This window comes from Corylus avellana, chromosome 2 (genome assembly GCF_965113065.1).
Source record: "Corylus avellana chromosome 2, dhCorAvel1.hap1.2, whole genome shotgun sequence".
Lineage (NCBI taxonomy): Eukaryota > Viridiplantae > Streptophyta > Magnoliopsida > Fagales > Betulaceae > Corylus > Corylus avellana.
Genome location: NC_142491.1, coordinates 39,926,093 through 39,945,833, shown reverse-complemented (window position 1 = coordinate 39,945,833; position 19,741 = coordinate 39,926,093). Strand labels below are relative to the sequence as shown.

Below are 19,741 nucleotides of genomic sequence, written 5' to 3'. Positions count from 1 at the left end.
TTTTTGAGGGTAGTATCAGATTAGAACTTTAAACAAAATCTGGCCTTTTCCGTGTTGGGTCAAATTGATATGACCTACTTATATTTATTTTCTTCGCAAGATGGGCAACTTGTTCTTTTGGCTTTTTCTGACTGATACAGTGCGTGAGCGATTCCAATAGGATAAGAATCTCCTGTTATTAGGCTAAAGAGGATTCCAATCCGTCACAATATTCCCAAAGACTAACTCATTCCAAGTCGAATGCTATGGACAACCGAAATTCAAAAGGAAAATTTTCCAAGTCAATTGATGTACCAAACAAGCAACTTCATAACAGTTTTCAGCAGAAGTGGAAATTGACTGAAAAAGAAAAAGAAGAAAATTCTTTTTAATCTTGAATATATTGATAATGATCCTTTGCAGGTTTCAACAATGATCCATAAATCTTGAATATATTGATGATAGGCAAAGTGCAAAAACAAAGATTACAATGTTTTTCGACCTGATTTGAGCAGAGCAACAAGAACCCCTCAGAAAACCAAGGCATCGTATATGTGTAGTTCAAAACAACCGCAGCAGATATAGAGAAGGGAGTGAAAAACAATCAAGATGATCTGAAACAAGCATTCAATTTACCAATGCATATAACCACGCTCGAGTATGATATACTCATGTTGACATCAATCTGCCTGCACAAAAGGTAGAGCATCCGACAACAGAATAACTCCCAAAATAGTGATGCCATGAAAAATCTCTGCATCATCTAACGTTGGGATCCATTATTAACAGGAGCACCCCCCTTGTCAAGCTGTAAGGCTCTAGGATCGAGCGGAATAGTCCCAACCGTTAGAAAACCAGATTCAGCAAACCCATTAACTTTAATGGGTACTGAGCCGACTGTGACAACGTCAACAGATTCAGTATTAGCAATGCCGGTAGGCTTAGCCTCAGCCTCCTTCGGGTTTATGGTGAGTGAACCAATCTTTAAAGTAGATACCATATCATCTTTTAACTCAACTGCAATTTGTTCAGCATTTCCATCTCCGATGGTTGTGCTGGTAACATCAGAATTAGATGAAACTTGCTCAGGAGCAGAGACACCAGTCTTTATCGAGCTGTTTGGACCACTGTTGGGCTTGGAAGTTTTTCCATCTTCACTTGAAGGTAGCTCAACAACACTATTTACCTTGCGGGGGGGATCCAATGCAGGTACAAGATAAGGACTTCCAAAGCTTTTGACAAGTAACCTGGCTTTCCCTTCCTCCATGATTTTCTGACGATTTTCATAGTACAGGAAGTCATCAAGTAAAGAGGTCTTCAGTGTGTAATTTTTGAATATTTTCAACATCTCCAGACCTTTCTTATACATTATCTGCACATGAACAATAATTACACAACAAACATTAACTTTTAGGCGATGGAGAAGGAAAAAAAAAAAAAAAAAAAAGGAAAGACAAGGTAGATATAACTACAAATATCCTATATCAAATGACAAACCCGTGCTCGAAATTCAGGGTAACCCAAATCAAGAAAAGTTGTATATTACTTATCAAAACTCAATGAAGCCATGTTGGGGTTGGCAGCACAGTTCACATTTTACCAGACAGCCCTTTGTAGGACTTTCTTCCATTAAATCTGTATAACAACATGTTTTCACTATTCTCATAAACTCAACCCACATTATTGACCTTTCTCTTCTTATGATGCCTTCAACTTAAATCCATTTACCAAGCCATCACACGACTTTCTGTCATATTTTATCACCTGTGTAAGCTTTGTAGTTTGCTGTCTAAAAGTCAATGCAATAGCATGCAAGATACGATTCAAATTGGAGGAACCATTTGATGATTACTATAGTAAGGACAATGAAAGTTAAACCTGGTTCTCTATAGGAGCATAGGCCCTTGAATGAAATCAATGAAAGTTACGAAAAATTGACTACAATGAAAGGCGCATGATAAAAATATCCTGATAAAACATTAAATGATAGAACATAGGTGAAGGCTCTTAAAAACCACGATTTGAACTAATTTATTTACAAGTATTGACCCAGATGTAGTAGAATGGTGAAAAGGGAATAGCTATACCCATATTAGAAACTTATAAATTGTGAAATTTTCTACATAATACAAAGCAATAATGGAATATTCATGAATCAATCAAATATTTCATAAACCATGTTGGTCTCTGATCAGTCCATCGCATCTTAGACATAGTGCAAACCCACTAGAATTGAGCCAACAACACAAACCAAAACAAACTACTTGATAAAAAAATATTAATGTTCTAACCACAGTAGGCTGCCACATTCAAAATACTTCATAGAAGAAGAAGCACAATGCAACAAACCCAACAGGTGGACATACCTCTTGTGTATCTCTGCTATTAGTCACTGGCTTGTTCTCATTATTTTCTAAGACAATGTGTCTAAAATTGGTGTTTGGGACATCTTTGATGATGTGCCACTTAACAGGGAAGCTTCCACTCCATTTATCTTGCTGCCAGAAATCCATATCCTTATTGAAGTCAACTGGGCCAACCATCTCTGCAATACCACAGAATTGACCACTTGCATTAACCTGTACAAAAAAACCTAAAATAAGTATGGCCCCTCAAAACAAGAAGAAAAATCCCAACTCAGATGGTTGACAGAGATAGAGAACTTTGAAGTTAAAAATGCTGTTAACAAAAAGCCAACTTGTACAACGATGGAACTCACAGAAAAGAAGAGGAAGATAGGACAGCTTCTAAGCTTCTCTGCAGCTATTCTCCGTGAATCTTCATAAGCACTATCCAACTTCTTGTTTCCGTGGGGTGTAGAAGACCAAACATTATACTTGATGCTCTTGTGAACATCATCCTCACTGTATGATTTTATTACAAAGAACTTTGCATCCACATAATCAACCGGAAATTCATCCTTGTTATACTGATCAGTATAGATAATGATGTTTCCTTGTGTGTTACTATCTCCTGCCCTGGTTGTGTAGGCTTTGACAGCCAGTTGATCTTTCGATCTATTTATTCTAGGGCCCCGATTTTGCTCGCCCAATGCATCTGGGCTTCCAATTACATCATTCAGTGCTCTGCCAACATGGATCTTGGGTCGAATCTTAGCCCCTGCCTGTACATAAGCACTTGATCCAAATCCAGATAAACCATTACCGGCAGGGAGGGTTACTTTCAATTGGTTTTGATGAGATAGAACCTTGCCATTGGAAATGTTATCTACAGAAGGAATTGAGCCAGAGGCACTTCTACCCTGTAATCACGAATGAGGTATCAAAACTATGAAAATAATCCAAGAAAGAGACCAAATAATGAGTACCAGCAGTTTGCCAACTTCAGCATATAATTCGAACTTGACAAATAAACACCTTTACAAGATAATTTCACTTTATGAATGTTTATTATTGCTCTAACTGACCCCTGATATAGGCAAGTTTTATATAGTAAATCTAGCCACCCCATCCTGGCATATATCTTTGTGCAATGATCAACACCATGAGGATGACAAGGGTATGTTTTAATTTAAATAATTCTGTTCTTTACAAGACAACCCCACCCCTACTTGAAACCCTGCAAAAGTCCCTTTTTTGAGAGTAGGGTTGGAAATATTTTGACCTTGACTAAAGGAAAAACATCATACCTGAAGAACATGAGATGAAGCTGGAGTGGCAAAACTACCAGCAGAATGCATCGCAGATTGTTTGCTTGATCCACCACTGGTTCTTGAACTTTCAGATACCCTGGTCAGGGAATTTGTCTGATTTGAAACAGATTTTAGGGAGTTCCTTGGAAAGGATCCAGTAGCCGAACTGAAGTTATGTTTTAAACCTCTTCCTTCAGGTCTATTCATTGATATACCATTATCGTACAAGGAGTCAGCTGAAGTACTAGGGGTAATATCTGGTTGAAAAACAAAGGGTACATAAGCAGGTGAAGAGACTGGGTTCTGATAAGGGGGAACTGTGTAATACTGCTGTGCCCCTACAAATGGACTTTCAACACCTATCATAGCACCAGGTATGTAAGGATTATAAGGGTTGTATGGAGACTGTGCATATCCATAGCTAGGCGGATAATATACATAAGGCGAACTTTCATTTTGGCCACCCTGAAGCAGAGAAATTTGAAGTTCAAAACAACCACAGATGACAAGTTGTCAATTAATAACTCATTGTTTGTAAAGGAGAAAATTTCACTCACCGCGTACTGGATATCAGGACCATCTACACCAAAAATCCTATGGTGGTCCTCCCAATCGACGGGTGCATCAAATCCTGACCACATCCAATGAATAACATGCACAAGTAAGACACTACCAAACACAATCCTAGTCTACAGAAAATAGGGGATATTAGTTTACCTGTACAATAATACCCATAATTGGTGGCAGTTGGATAATACAAGCCCTGATCAACAACAAACTCAGAGGCTCCTTCATTGTACATGGCTTCAATTTGTTCAGGTAGTGGACTCGTAAAGTGCAGGTTGGATTCGGCACCTTGAATCTAAAACTCAAGACAGAGAGATGTTATGGAACATCTACATAACTCAAAAAAAAAAAAAAAAAAAAAAAAAAAAAAAAAAAAGATACAAAAACTAAGATTCACAAGACCATCTGAGCAAGCATTTGATTAAAGAATTTCTAAAAAACAAGAAATTCAAGCAATTACTAAGAAAGTACCAGATAAGTCTCTGTGTTTCCATGTTCAGAAACATTATACATTTCCATTCCAGGACTGCCACCCCTATAAAAGTTAAAAGAAATAAAATTTCAGCAGCAAACACTACATTTCAACACGTACCACCAAATGAAACGGGCATTACGAGAAACATATGCTGGCCAGATTCAAAACAGTGAATTGCAGACAAGATTTTATAGGAAACACTAACAGCCCACTTCAACTTGTACCTCATAAAGAATAATCAACTTTTCAACTAGCCAGTTACTAAAAGAAGCTCAAGACTTTCATCCAGCTCAAACAACTCCCATAAGAAGGCAATCAGCCCAAATTATGTAGCAAAGCTAGAGGGGGTTTGCATAGATAGAGAAACCCAAGACCAATTCCAGACCAAACAAGGCTTCCAAATGTTTCCTATTGAATCAATAGGACTTGGTGATCCCTTAATAGCACAAACACTTACCCTAGATAGATCCACTTCTGAATTCAAAACAGCTCAGCACCTCCATCAGTATTAGGATCCTCTTGATTTTGCCATCTCATCATTTACCACGTCTAATAGATCCTTAATTTTTCTTTAATTCATTCTAACTCACTAAGTTATACGTCAATGTGGCAAAATCTGAACCATTTAATAAAAAATAATAGTTATGGTTTTAAGAACCCAAAAGTGGAGTTATTCATAAGAAAAAGAAAAAAAAAAACAAAAGTGAAGTTACTCTATAGGATCCTGATCCCCTCCATACCGGAGTATTGAATCATCGTTGGTATGGAACTTAGAATAGCTGAAACAAGCTACTAAATAGCCTATTCTATTAAACACCGCCAATGAATACCCAAAAACAAAATCCAAGTCTTAAATGACCTCCTACAGCTTCCAACAGCTATCTATACGAAAAGACACAAACACAAACAAGTAATACATAGATTCTTACACACAAATATATATATACACACACGTTTTTCTATGCATATTCGGCCTGAGCTAACCAAAGGAGTCAGAAACAGCAAATAGAAACCTGTCAGGCACAGAAATTTGATTTGAAAATCCAAAATAGCTTAGCAATCCGATGATTTAAATATCAATTTCGCATAAAAATAACAAATCTGCCTCACAAATCTACAGAACAAGATCGCCACCTCTCAGATTGACCCTCTAATAGTCAGAACTCATACGCAAACCAACAATAAAACGCAAAAGAAAAAAGAAATCAATAACTGAGCTAGAACGCTTTCATTTCCGCAGTGTACCGGAACCCAATCAATACAACTACAAGGGTAGAAAAGAAAAGTAAAAACAAAAGCTGAGTAGCGAAGGTTATTACCAGAAAAAATAAGAGTAGCTGAATCAGGCCATGGTCGACCTAGAAAGTTGTTCAAGAGGGAAATTGTAGAAATTAGAGAGAGAAGAGGGAGGTTTCTGCAACATTTTTTGTGCGAAGTGGAAGCACCTAAGAAACCCTAACCATTAAGGGAAAAGGAAGACTTGAAAAGAAGGCGGTTGAAACTACAGAGAGAGGGGAAAGAGATTCGCTCTCGATACGAAGCGTTTTAGGGGAATTTTGTGTGACGAAAGTGCCCCTGAGAGGCTTCAGAAGTATCTAGATTGCCATTTAGAGATCTTATTGGAAAACACAAACTAAACGGCGGGTCCTGATTTCTCTCGTGCTACGGGAGCTGTCATGGTTTGCAATGACCGTCTAATCAGGTTTCACCCTGGAGCAATACGCTCCTTATTCATCACCTCGGTTCAAGGCTACCGGAAGTCTATAAATATATAATAATAAATGTTGCATCAATATTACCCCCCTTTTTTTTTTCTTTCTTTTTTTTTAATTTCATCTCGTAAATTAATCATTAGATTTGTAAATTTTGTATAATATTATAAAATAAATATGGGCAAATTATTGACACCAAGGACTTCTCATAAATAATAGGAACGGTGAAGTGAAGTTCTTGTACGTTTGGTAATTTATAAGGTGCTTTTATGGAGTAATTTTAGAAATTTCTCTAGTATCTCTCTAAAAATGAAGTAGCTTTTAAAATTATCATTTTATTAAAATTTAATAATGATCAATCACAAGTCCAATGGTAATTTTAAAAATAAAATTAATTTTAAATATTTATGAATATAATATTTTTAATTATTTTGTTAATTTTTTGCTGATAAAAAGCATTGTAGCCTACGTTGGTGTATAACATTTAGAGCCTGTTTGAAATTGCATTTGATAAATAGAACTTTTAAGTCAAAAATAACTTTTGGGCAAAAGCTTCATTTTTAAACTTTTGTTAAAAGTGTTTTTTTGACCATTTTTAAGCTTTTGAACCATTAAAAGCGTTTTAAATTTTTGTTACCAAACGTGTACTTTTTTTTTTTCAAACTGATTTTTTTAATGTTAAAAGTATTTTTACACCCCTAAAACGCATTCTCAAACATGCACTTATTCTTTACTAACTTATTCATATATTTTGCTCATTCTAGTGCCACTCATTTTCGACCAATAAATTCTGCCAATTGGAAACTTTAATGATATTTAATGATGGCAATAATACAAAAACAATGTTACAAAGTCATTTGACTAGGTTGTACTCAAATTAGACGTGGATTTGACTTAGGTGTGATAAAAAATAAATTTTTTTAAAAAAAAAATTTACATTAAATTTTTTATAGTTTTTTCTACTGTCCAAATTGAATTTTAAGTTTGTATTGAACAACATATTTGTAGAATTTGTATATGGGTTCTAAACGCTCTTATGCATATCGAAGTATTGCTGGCTGAAACAATCATTGGATAAAAATTGGATGACAATCATTGGATGAAAGTCTCAAAGCTTTATTTTCTATTTTTAAAAAGTAGTGATTAAAGTGATCATGATGGGAACTCAAAACTGAACAGACATTACATATATTATGAACTTTAATGCTCTTATTACATGTTACCACTCTTTAAAAATATTTTCTATAGGTTCCATTTCCACTTGAAAAATTATAAATATATAATTGTGGCCACTATGTTCAAAGTTATTACTGTGCTGGCGATATCTATTACTGTTAAAGTTATTATTGTTGTTACTTTTACTGTTGCTCTTTTGTCTGCCGACACTACAGTGCTACGACGAATTTGCTTTTACTGATGTAATTTTCTTTTACATGTTGTAATTCGCCTATAAAAGGACGAACCCCCTCATTGTTGGGGCAAAAGCTTTCAGCTAAGTTCTGAAATTCCTCTCATTCTCTCTGTTTGTAACCTATTCAGCTCTTTCTTGATTTCTTAGTATCTTCTCCTGTTATTACTTTTGTAAGTGTTATCTGTTGTTGTACTTTTGCGAGTATTAACTTTTGTGCTTATTACTCCTTTATTCGCTCCAATTTTACACTTACTCTTAATTTTATTTTCGCACAACATTCCTGCAAGTGTGGATTACCGCCTGAATTCCCTCTTCCCATCATATATATATATATATAACGCGCTGATAACCATAAAAAGTCGGGATATGATTTCAGAAACATTAGATTATGAGATAAGTCATTGAGAGGGGGAGATTTTTCACTGCAGTTAAAAATTTGCTTGTTAAGTGTTTTGAAAAGTATTTTTTGTGCTTTTAGATTTGAAAAAGTTTTAGCGTGATAAAGAGTTGAGAAGCATTTTCGGTGGAAATTTGCATTTGAAAAAATGTTTGGGTGGAGCTTACAGAAAACATTGTTTGATAAGCTTGTTTAAAAATGCTTTGTGTTTTTAAAAAAACAAATTATGAACATATTTATTTTGAAAAAACACATGCTTATTTTTCAAGTAAAAAAAAGTAGCTGTGCGACTACTTATAACCTATTGGGTATTTGGGTGGCTCACGACACTCATCCCTTTAATTAGTGCGTGGCCACTCTCATATGGCATGCACACCTAAATTTTGTCAGAGTGGTCACGTAGCCACTTATCTTGTTGGATTAAATGCTCAATCACCTTTAACCTAAGTAGAGGTGGCCACACAGCCACCCTTATCTAATTAGGGTGATTGCATAGCCACCCCTATTTGGTCGAAGTAATCATGTAATCACTTTCTCTCATCTCTCATATGTTAGAGGTAACCATGCGACCACTTCTATTTTTTTTTTAATTTTCATTATTTTGTAATTAATCAGTCATTCCCTACACTTGGAAAAAATAAGTATTTGCTTTCTCAAAATATTTTATAAAAAGGTGTAACAACCTTTTAGAAGGTGCAATGTGTTTTGTTATATGAAAGTAATGTGTTTTGAAAATTTTATTAAATATTTTGAGAAAAAGTGTGCTCTTGTTTTTTATAAACAGAAGAGTTTTGAAAAGTTTATGAAACATAGCCTTGGTAAACATTGTGTGGCATAACCTTCCCGAGAGATGGAAACACAAGTAAACTAAAAGCCTTTTTCCCCTCCCCAGTTTCCCATATTATATAAAAAAAAAAATTAAAAAAAAAAACAGCCTAAACTCTAATTGAAGCTTTTCCCTTTGATACAATTCAAAATGATTGCCAGGCATGAAACTGTTAAAAACTTCGATTGTTACATGGTAATATACTAATATACAGTGTAAACCACACACAAAGTCCTCAACACTAGTAATGGATGCTATCTCTTACTGGTTTAAATGTTACATCAAATGAATAAAATAAAAAATAATTTGGTGAAAGACGGCAAACTTTTCTGCGGCCCAATCTTCAGGAAGCAATATGCAGAAAGGTGTCCTGCATATTTAAGATAGAAAATATTATCAGCCAAGGGAAATGCTGACATGGGTGTGGAGCCAATGAGATTTAATAGCATGAATTTATTCTTACATTACCTCAGCTAAATATTACAGTTCAGGGAGATCATGAGACACATGCACTTCTTCATTGAATATCTTGCATGTCATTTTTGCTTCTTCGCAGCCTGCTCATCAACGAAGTTGACAAAAGTAAGAAGAGGAAAATCAAGGATACAACGAACTGGAGCATAACAACATAACATACTTTCTGCAGCATCTTCTCACACCACTTCTTCAAGAAAGCATTTGTTAAGTTAATTACATACACAGATCAAGACAAACACGTATTTTAAATCACAATATCGTGCCGGTGGAAGCTGGAATTATATGAAAAATGTAGCAAAGAACTTGTATGCTTTGATAGGTGTCTTAGACTATTGCTGGTGATATTGGCATTTGCTTTATATGGACATCTATAACAACAAATCACATATGCCCTACTGTAAGTCAAGTAGAAACATATATGTAAAAGAAGAACCCACTATAGGAAGAAATTGGACTATGATAGCTGTTATTATGCATCCAAGTTGATAACAAACAATATCATCTACACTGAATGAAAGATAAGAGAGAAAAAAAAGTTGACTTCAATAAAAGAATCTTTCAAGACCATAATGCAGCAATTCAATCTACATGTAATCAAATAAAATGATTTAAATTTGTTAAGTCCATCATGCCAATTGTGATTTTAGATAGAGCGCCTTACAGAAAAATATAGAATCATAAATAGTTAAAAACAAAGATCAAACCTTTTGAAGTTTCATCAAGACAGTATCTTCAAATGCAGCATAACCAGCCCCAACCAAAGTACTTAGTCTATCAGGTTCTGTGGATCTTGGGGCACTTGGAGTCTCAGCTGCCATTGGTGGTTGAAGAGGTAAAACTAGCAATGGATTAGAAAGATGACCACACACACTTCCTGTAGCGGCAACCTAGCAAAAAAAAAAAAAAAACCCAACATAAGTACTTCCAAAAGAACCAAAAATAAACACTATAAGTTCAGAGGATAAATATAGCATGATCAGCAACTCACTGCCGCATCTTTAGTTGCCATTACAACAAGTGCAGAACCTTTTTTCTTGGAACTTTTAATGACAACATCTTCCACCTCACCAAACTTCGAAAACAACTCCCTTAACCCCTCTGCAGTGTAATCTTCACCAACCTTCTCCCATGAAACTTTAAGCACTCTCTCCTTATCCACCCTAGCCCCAGTAGTCTCCGTACCCTCCTTCCTAACTCCCGTTGACTCTCTACTTGTAGCCGATGCCATATTTCCACCTTTATTTGTGCGCATTGCTCGTATTCTTGCAATCTCTTCTCTCAGCTTCTTGGCAATTCTCTCCTCCTCTTCTCGTTCTTTTGCAGCAGGGTCAGCAGCAAAAGCAGCCCGCTCCCTTTCTTCAAGGTCAGAAACCATCTTCTGTCGCTTGGCATCACGCTTGGAACTCCGCTCTGACTGGCGACGTTGCTGCTCACGTTTAACCCGTAGAAGATCATCAAACAACTTCCTAGCTTTTTCATCCTTGAGAATGTCATAGGATGTCTGAAGCCTTTGAAAATCAGCAAGGGCTTGTTTATCACCCGGCCTCTTGTCCGGGTGCAACTCCAGAGCTTTTGATCTGTATGCCTTTTTAATGTCATCCACACTAAGCTTGGCGCCTTCCTCACCTGAGGGCAGCCCGAGAACAAGATAATGATCTACATCAACATCCATATCTTATGATGCAGCTAACTATGCAGATCTGCATGTGAAAAGGATCATATCAGTCTCAGCTTCCGTAGAGTTTTAGGAAGAAATATATGAATGTATCTAAAACCAATTACAATGCCAGGCAAATTTAAGGTCTCTAATATACTGGGTTATTTTCAAGATTGTATTGACCACTCAAACTTTCTTGCTCCTACTTATTAGCATCAATATTACAAGGATTCATTACATTTTACCCACCTGTGCTTTGGGTCGATTTCAAGTTGTCAACCCGCAGTTTAAATTTTTTTACTTATGCACATGAGGTCATTACAATCTGAGCATATTAAATGATAAATTACAATTTATCCTGCAAACTAACAGTCTATTTGCACTTTGACCTTCAAACTACAACTCACTGCAACTTGGACCTACAAACTACTAAATATTCCAAATTACCCCTTCTGTTAGATTTAGATGGAAAACGTCACACGTGACCAGAACATGTGCCTCAGCCATTTTTATATAACTAATTTTCCCCTGTATGAAACGACACCGTTTTAGTTTTTGACAAAAAAAGCAAGGACAGAAGGGTGGCCGTGCCATCACCCCTTTGCTTCATATGGGGGCGACAGCAGAACCACCCTCTCTGTTCTGTTAGGAGTGGCCGTTCCCCCTCCCCCCCTAAACCATTACTAAAACAGTCTCATTTCATACAAGGGTAAATTAGTGACGTAAAAATAGCTCAAAAGCCAGTGCTAGTCTCGTGTGACATTTTCCATTAAAACTAACAGTCAAATCTGACACAAGGGGCAACTCAAAATATTTTGGTAGTTTATAGGCCTGAATTGCAGTGAGTTGTAGATTGGAGGTCAGTGCAAATGGGGCGTTAGTTTAGTGGGTAAAGTGTGCTTTACCCTCTATCAAAATTATAAACCAAAAACAAATACAATTAGGTATCTTTAAATAAAGTGCAACTTTTTATCAAAAACAAAAAACAAAAAAAGTGCAACTTTTTAGAATACATATTGATAACTTAAACTCGGCCAAGACCAAAGCAATTTTATCCTACTGTAAACATGTTGAGTTCAGTTGCCCTTCCAACTAATGAATTCTAAATTCTTGTTTGATTGGCTTAAATCATTACACTAATTATTCGATAAACATTAAAAAAAGAAAACAAAATAACATTATACAAAGTAGAATTATAGAACCATAGAAATTGGATAATTCTACACAAATATCAGATCCAACACCTAGAGAATTACTGCAAAACATCAACAAGAAACTTTTGTATACAAACAACACTAACAATTCCAGCTTAAAGGAGATTTAAAAAGAATAACCAACTTTTCAAGTAGTCAGTTACTAAAAGAAGCTCAAGACTTTCATCCAGCTCAAATAACTCCCATTAGAAGGCAATCAGCCCAAATTATGTAGTAAAACTAGAGGGGGTTTGCATAGATAGCAAAACCCAAGACCAATTCCTGACCAAATAAGGCTTCGAAATATTTCCTATTGAATCAATAGGATTTGGTGATCCCTTAAAAGCACAAACACTTACTCACCCCAGATAGATCCACTTCGGAATTCAAAACAGCTTAACACCTCCATCAGTATTAGGAACCTCTCGATTTTGCCATCTCATCATTTAACACCTCTAATAGATCCTTAATTTTTCTTTAATTCATTCTAATTCACTTAGTTATACATCAATGTGGCAAAATCTGAACCATATGATAAAAATAATAGTTATGGTTTTAAGAACAAAAAAGTGGAGTTATTCATAAGAAAAAAGAACCCAAAAGTGAAGTTACTCTATAGGATCCTGATCCCCTCCATACCGGAGTATTGTACCAACAACGTTGGTATGGAACTTAGAATAGCTTAAACAAACTACTAAACAGCCTATTCTACCAAATACTGCCAATGAATACCAAAAACAAAATCCAAGTCTTAAATGACCTCATATAGCTTCCAACAGCTATCAATACCAAAAGACACAAACACAAACAAAAAAAGAAAGAAAGAGTAATTTCATCAAACACATGAGGTAGCTTGAACATTCACAACCATCTGCAAACTTAAATAAAACACAATTCGAGAATGTTAACAAACAAAACCAGCCACACACACAAAGGAAAAAAAAAAAAAAAACCAAATGACCCTTTTGAAACATACGACTCACTTAGATTGAAGATAGCAGACACAATTTCTGTACTTTACGAATTGCCTTCGGGGGCTATGAGAAATAGAGCAGACTTGGAAATGTCTCTGAGATTGAAAGGAAAACCTCAAAAAAGAAAAAAGAAAAAAAGAATTGGAAGCGAACTAATTCGAAGAAAGAAACTTGAACTAGAAGATGAAGTTTTTCTGTGGCCGAGTGAGCTTCTGCAATTTGCCAAGACAAAATTTTCAATGGGCTGCCAACTGTTTTTTTTTTTTTTTTTAAAAAAAAAAAAAGACAGAAGAAGCAAAAATTGATGCGGCGCCAGCCGTGGAGGCGCTTCCGGTCGATGGAAGATAAGAGATGGCGACCAGAGGCGATGAGGCTTGTTCTGAGGATTTTGGAGTTTTACTTTTAGGGCATTTGAATCTTTTAACGCGGATGATGACGTGGTTATTGTAGAGCCGTTGCTTGAAATGGACAGCTTCGATTATAACCATTGCTACCATAGTAATTCTTAAGAATTGCCGTGGATCCGGATCCGTTGAAACTACTAAGAGAGGGGAAAGAGATTCGCTCTCGATACAAAGCGTTTTAGGGGAATTTTGTGTGACGAAAGTGCCCCTGAGAGGCTTCAAAAGTATCTAGATTGCCATTTAGAGAGCTTGTTGGAAAACATAAACTAAAGGGTTAATTACACTTTACCCCCCTAAAGTTTGAGCCGATTTTCAATTCAACCCCCAATGTTTCAATTTTTACAATGCACCCCACTAAAGTTTAAATTTTTTTCAATTCGACCTATCTGTTAGTCACAGCCATCTTCTTTGACGGAAATGTGATCACGTGACTCGCACGTGATCATTTATGCTGATTCCTTCCCCAAAATGCCCCCAACCCACACGCACATCAAAACCCAAGTCCACGTCTTCTCCATTTCTACCTTCACCTTCCAGACTTCAACTTATCTCTCTCTCTCTCTCTCTCTCTCTCTCTCTCTCTCGTGTAAATTTACTCTTCCTCAGATTTTCTCCCTTCCTTTCCCTACGCACGCTCTTCTCTTTAAATTCTCCTCCCCATCCACGCAAGCATTCCTCAGTAGAAACTTACAGGGGAAAGATAAGAAACAAAGCTCTTTTAACAGAGTCAAGAAACAGGGGAAGTAAAAAAGAAAGAAACAAAGGATTTTTTCTTTTCTTTTCTTGGATTTTCCTGCATGGGTTCTTGCAAAGAGAAAAGGGAAAAACCAGCGAAGTGTGTGTAGGTTAATGGGCCTATTATTGTAGGTGCTAGACCATCTAGTCTAGCTGCCTCTGCTAGCCTCTTTGTGATTCTTGAGAGAAGCAACTGCATAGCTTCTCTATGGCAGCACAAAACCTAGGACCGCCTCAAACTCCACCTCCCCAAACAATTTTGCACCCTTCCATTACTATGCTCCCCAGAAGAACGTCCGTACTGGAAAGGTCGTAGCAAGGGATCAAAACCGATTTCAACGTGTCCTTGAGCGTCAAGATACGGTTGCTCTTGGAGAAAGCCTCTTTCATCGCTTTCTCTAGACCGGCCGAGGACGCGCCCATAGGGCTAGCGGAGCCTCTGAAAGAAGCCATCACCGTCGCTAGAGCCAGAACCAGAGGAGGAGCGGTAAAATCTCTTCCCCCGTTCAGCGAGAAACCTCCATGTGTCCTTGGCCTTGAAAATCGGACGGCTCTGGTCCTTCCTCGTGGGGAAGAGCATCGCTGAGAAAATGCCTCCGACGCCGGAGCTGGTGGAGACGTCAAAGTAATCGGTGATTCTGGCATCCGGGTTGACGGATTTCAATTTGAGCGTGTGCTCCAAATATGCCAGATCTTTGCCAAAGAGAATGCCTCACATGCCCGCGCCATCATTGTTGAGAATGCAGATTTTGCCTGTCTAGTTCTTGATCGCTGAGACGCCATTATCGGCGGCGGCCGGTTGGGACTAAACTTGAGACAGAGCTTCGGTGGGTGCGGGAGCAATGGGCTTGGGGATCCAAAGCTTTTGATCGTCATAGATAGAAAGAAGTTGAAGTGAGAAAATTTAAAGAGAGGAGTGTGGGTAGGGAAAGGAAGGGAGAATCTTAAGAAGATGTGCGTGTGGGTTGGGGGCATTTTGGGGAGGAAATCAGCATAAGTGATCACATGCGAGTCACGTGATCACATATCCATCAAAAAAGACGGCTGTGACCAACGGATAGGTCGAATTGAAAAAAATTTAAACTTTAGTGGGGTGCATTGTAAAAATTAAAACATTGGGGGTCAAATTGAAAATTGGCTCAAACTTTAGGGGGGTAAAGTGTAATTTTCCCTAAACTAAATGTCCACCTTCGTCTGCAGCTATCGGATCTCCGACCGAGGTAATTTCCTTGCTAGTATCAAATCTGGTAAGAAAATAAAGAAATAATAGGCGTCAAGTAGGGTTGACGGCTATGTGGCCCTCACGGTGGGGACATTATTTCTCTCGTCTTACGGGAGCTATCATGGTTTGCAATGACCGTCTAATCAGGTTTCGTGGAGTTCCTGTTCGTTCATAATAACTACTGGTTTGTCCCTAAGGAGTAACTCAATCGACTGGAACTCTCAGTCCGTTCACGTCCGTTATACCCCTCACACTTTAGAGATTTACCTGTTTGATGCTAGCGACTACTCCTCCCCAGCTTAGTTATATATTAGGTCTGTTGGACGATTATCGCCCATCCACTAGGTTGCCGACACTTCCTCGCAACCAATGCCCCACTAGCTTGTCCTTTAAGGTGCCTATCTTATTAGCCAATTTTTCAAGACATTGCGCCGTTATTGTGAGCAGTTGAAATCAAACTATAAATAAAAATACAAGCATCTATATTATTGAATAACAACATCTAATAGTTGCAGTAGATTGCAACTATGGATCATCATTGGTAATTATTGCAATTCAATATAGTTTATTCATCAGTCAATGGTCACTCTATTGAACCCATACTAAACACTTTTTATAACCCAATAGGCTAAACCCCTATTTATTACTCTTAATCATTATTATACAAAGACAGTAAAGCATTGGATGTTAATACTGTAAAATATATATATATATATATATATATATATATATATATATATATATATATATATATATCCATAAAATATTATAAACATATTTATATAAAGTCATATGCATATTGTCTATAGGATCAATAATTTCATTTATTAAGATAAACATTTCAGTGCCTTATTATTGAATAAGTTAATTAAGTCTTTACATATATTTTATTCTATTTTTTAAAAACCAAATAAGCACCACACACACTCAAACACAACCGGGTCACCCATCAAGCCAGTCTAACCAAGACACCATCTTAAACTCAATTTCATCAAAGACCTAATTTAGCACCAACTGAAACAGCCACTGTGAGACAGGCTCTACCCTAAACAACAGGGGAATCAACTACACTCAATCTTCAATACCCCATTCGGTTATCTTTACATAGCACCCAAAACTCAGTACAAACCCCTCCAAAACCACTTACACAACCAAACAGACTACCATAGAATACATCCCCAAAACTCACCAATTCGGCCAAACTCCATCAAAACAGAGATGATCCACATGCCCCTCATCTCTATTCGGCTACAACAGCAAACACCCTCAAAATTAACCCAAAACCTTTAATCAAAATCATAAAACAAACCCTCTCCCAAAGAACCTAAATCAAACACTAGAAAATTACCACAATTAAATACCCAACAATCAATAAGAACAGAAACGCAACACCAATCCCATAGAATAGAAAATCAAAGGCTCAAGGAGATGAAGTTACCTATGATGCAACCCATGAATCAATCGGCCAATCCATCCCAAAAGAAACCCCAAAATCTACCCATAAGCTTCTCGGTCTCCTCTCTCTGTCACTTCGCCTATTTCTCTCTCACGCTCTCTGTTTCAGACTCTCCCTCACTCATCAATCTCTCTCTCGCCCAGCTCGGAAAAAAGAGAAAGAGAGAGGAGCTTACCTTGAGCACAACGGGAGAACGAGAGCGAGAGAGAAAGATAAAGATAAAGATAAAGACAAAGAGAGGAGTTTACCTTGAGCACGACGGAGGCAAGCGGTCTGCAGACTGCAGAGAGACGCCGTGTGGCACCGTAGTCTGCCGAGAGAGAGAGAGAGAGAGAGAGAGAGAGAGAGAGAGAGAGCTGAATGGGAGGGAATAGGCTGCCGAGCGATAGAGAGAGATAGCGGGAGAACGAAAAAAAAAAAAAGGTGGGAATAAGTTTTTGGGTAAAAGAAAGAGCAGGTATAAGATAAATAATAATAAAAACAAGGAAAAGTCTATATAGCTCCTTAATTGACAATGAAGCCGTGAACAGAAACCGAGCTACCCGATTTTTTAATTTTGAATAAGTAGAACCGAAACCTGTTATACAATAATCGACTGCATCGAGTTGGTACTCAGTTATCCGGATTGCGTAATCGATTTTTTTTTTAAAAAAAAAATATATATATATATATATATATATATATATATATATATATATATATATATTTTTGGCTTATTTTAGGTATTGAATCTAATTTTTGGGCTTATTTAAAGTATTGAGTCTAATTTTTGTGCTTAATTTAACAATTTTTTGCCATTAAAAAAAAATTAGCATTTTTGTCCCAATAAGTTGGGCTTTGTCGTGATTGTTAAAAAAAATCCTAAAAAATCCCTAAAAACATCTTTTAAAAAAAATGTTTTTGGTTTTTTGGGTCTAAAAAAATAAAAATCCAATAATTAAAAATGTCTTAAAACTTCATTGTTTAAAAATGCCCTTAAAATCAATGTTTATAAATGCCATAAAAATTTCAATGTTTAAAAATACCCTAACAAAATAAAAAATATTATTTTATATATATATAGCCGGTTACTCAGTTATAACTGCGTGGCAAAACTGGAACCGAGTACCTGGTTAGCAATTTTTTCCAACCGGTTATCGGTTGGTACCGGTTTTTTTTTTTACACCCCTATTGACAATGTCCTCAAAGCTAGCAAAAGATAAAAATACCCTTATTTCTCAATAAGACAAAAAAAAAACTCTATAAATTCAAAAAAAAAAATTAAAACAAAAATTTTAATTTTAAAAGAACGGTTTTTTTTTTAAAACGAAAATTCTTAATTTTTTTAAACGAATATATATATATTTTTAAACATAATTTTTTATTTGAAAAAAACTTTTTTAAAAAATAAAAATAAAAATTTGTTTTAGAAAACGAAAATTTTTATTTTCTTAGACAAAAATTGTTATTTTTTTTTTTTGAAAACAGAAATTTTTATTTAAAAAAGTTATAAAACAAAACAAATTTTTTTAATTTTTATAACCAAAAAAAAATCAAAATTTTTTAATTTTTTCCTTATAAAAAGGTTTTTTTAAAAAAAATAAAAAATACAAATAAATTTGCCACCCTTTGGAATTTTTTTTTTAAAAAAATTTTTTTAGATTTTTTCTATAAGTCTAAGTGTTTTTTTTACTAAGAGTAGTTTCGTCATTTGATGAACATTGCTAATTTTTAGTAGTTTTAAGGGACATTGTCATAGTTAAAAATTTTGGAAGAACATTATCAATTAGACTGTAGTTTTAGGAGAGCTTGTGGACTTTCCAACCAACTAAAAAATGGTTGTATGAACAGTCCCGCTACATGTAGCGGGTTCACAAATGCTCAAAATATATAATTTGCTTTTTTTTTTTTTTTTTTAACCCAATGTGGGTTTTTTTTTTTTTTTTCAATATATGATTAGCCATTTTAAATAAAAGCCTTATTTAACTACTCCATTATGAGTGCTCTTATACTTTTTAAGTTTTTTACCAAGCATACTATCTTTTCATTTGGCATAACTTTCTATGCAATAAAAATATTTTTAAGTTATTTATCGATCTCAAATTGACTCTAAAATTGTAGATATTTTCAAAAAAAACATTTTTTAAGCTTTTTTCTATATGCAAAAACTATATTTTCCAATGCAATCCAAAACATACTCTTATTATACCTTATTGGTTCTAAGGTAGGCAAATAATCTCTCCATTTCTAGTTAAGAAATGCAGTTTTTGTGAGAACAGATTGAGCAGTCAACAATTTATAAAACAATGTTGCACATGTAACATTAAGAAATTGAATAATGTTATAAGACTTCCTATAATTTTGTTTAGAATCATTCAAAATGTGACATAGCTTCTAAAATTACAAGTTAATTAAAATTTAATAATGATATTCTTAAATTTAAGAATAATTTTAAAAGTCAAGTCACATTTTAGAGAATTTTGAAAGTTACTCATTATTAAAAAAAAAAACTTTACTCTTAAGAAATTGGACACAAATTTCCTCTAAACTATTTTGGAGAAAATTTCCATCAACCTACTATAATATATGACAAGTGTCATTTAACATTTGTAGGCTTCTTAAAAA

The 19,741-nt window shown here is 35.6% G+C and overlaps 2 protein-coding genes across 3 annotated transcripts; both read right to left on the bottom strand.

Moving 5' to 3' along the window:
- Window positions 1-340: 340 nt before the first annotated feature.
- LOC132185671 (uncharacterized) lies at window positions 341-6,230 on the bottom strand. The gene is made up of 8 exons (XM_059599442.2): window positions 5,993-6,230; window positions 4,670-4,733; window positions 4,349-4,493; window positions 4,189-4,262; window positions 3,629-4,096; window positions 2,699-3,241; window positions 2,346-2,558; window positions 341-1,351 (listed from the first exon to the last, which is right to left on the bottom strand). The coding sequence occupies exons 2-8, from the start codon at window positions 4,715-4,717 to the stop codon at window positions 743-745; spliced, it is 2,100 nt and encodes a 699-aa protein (XP_059455425.1). The 5' UTR covers window positions 4,718-4,733; window positions 5,993-6,230; the 3' UTR covers window positions 341-742.
- Window positions 6,231-9,134: 2,904 nt separating this feature from the next.
- On the bottom strand, window positions 9,135-17,550 carry LOC132185277 (DNAJ heat shock N-terminal domain-containing protein). 2 transcript variants are annotated; one of them, XM_059599072.2, is made up of 5 exons: window positions 17,386-17,550; window positions 10,485-11,196; window positions 10,201-10,383; window positions 9,488-9,576; window positions 9,135-9,389 (listed from the first exon to the last, which is right to left on the bottom strand). In XM_059599072.2, the coding sequence occupies exons 2-4, from the start codon at window positions 11,166-11,168 to the stop codon at window positions 9,556-9,558; spliced, it is 888 nt and encodes a 295-aa protein (XP_059455055.2). In that variant the 5' UTR covers window positions 11,169-11,196; window positions 17,386-17,550; the 3' UTR covers window positions 9,135-9,389; window positions 9,488-9,555. The 2 variants fall into 2 exon arrangements, with proteins under 2 accessions (XP_059455055.2, XP_059455062.2); XM_059599079.2 differs by lacking the exon at window positions 17,386-17,550 and adding an exon at window positions 17,120-17,379.
- Between the last annotated feature and the right edge of the window lie 2,191 nt (window positions 17,551-19,741).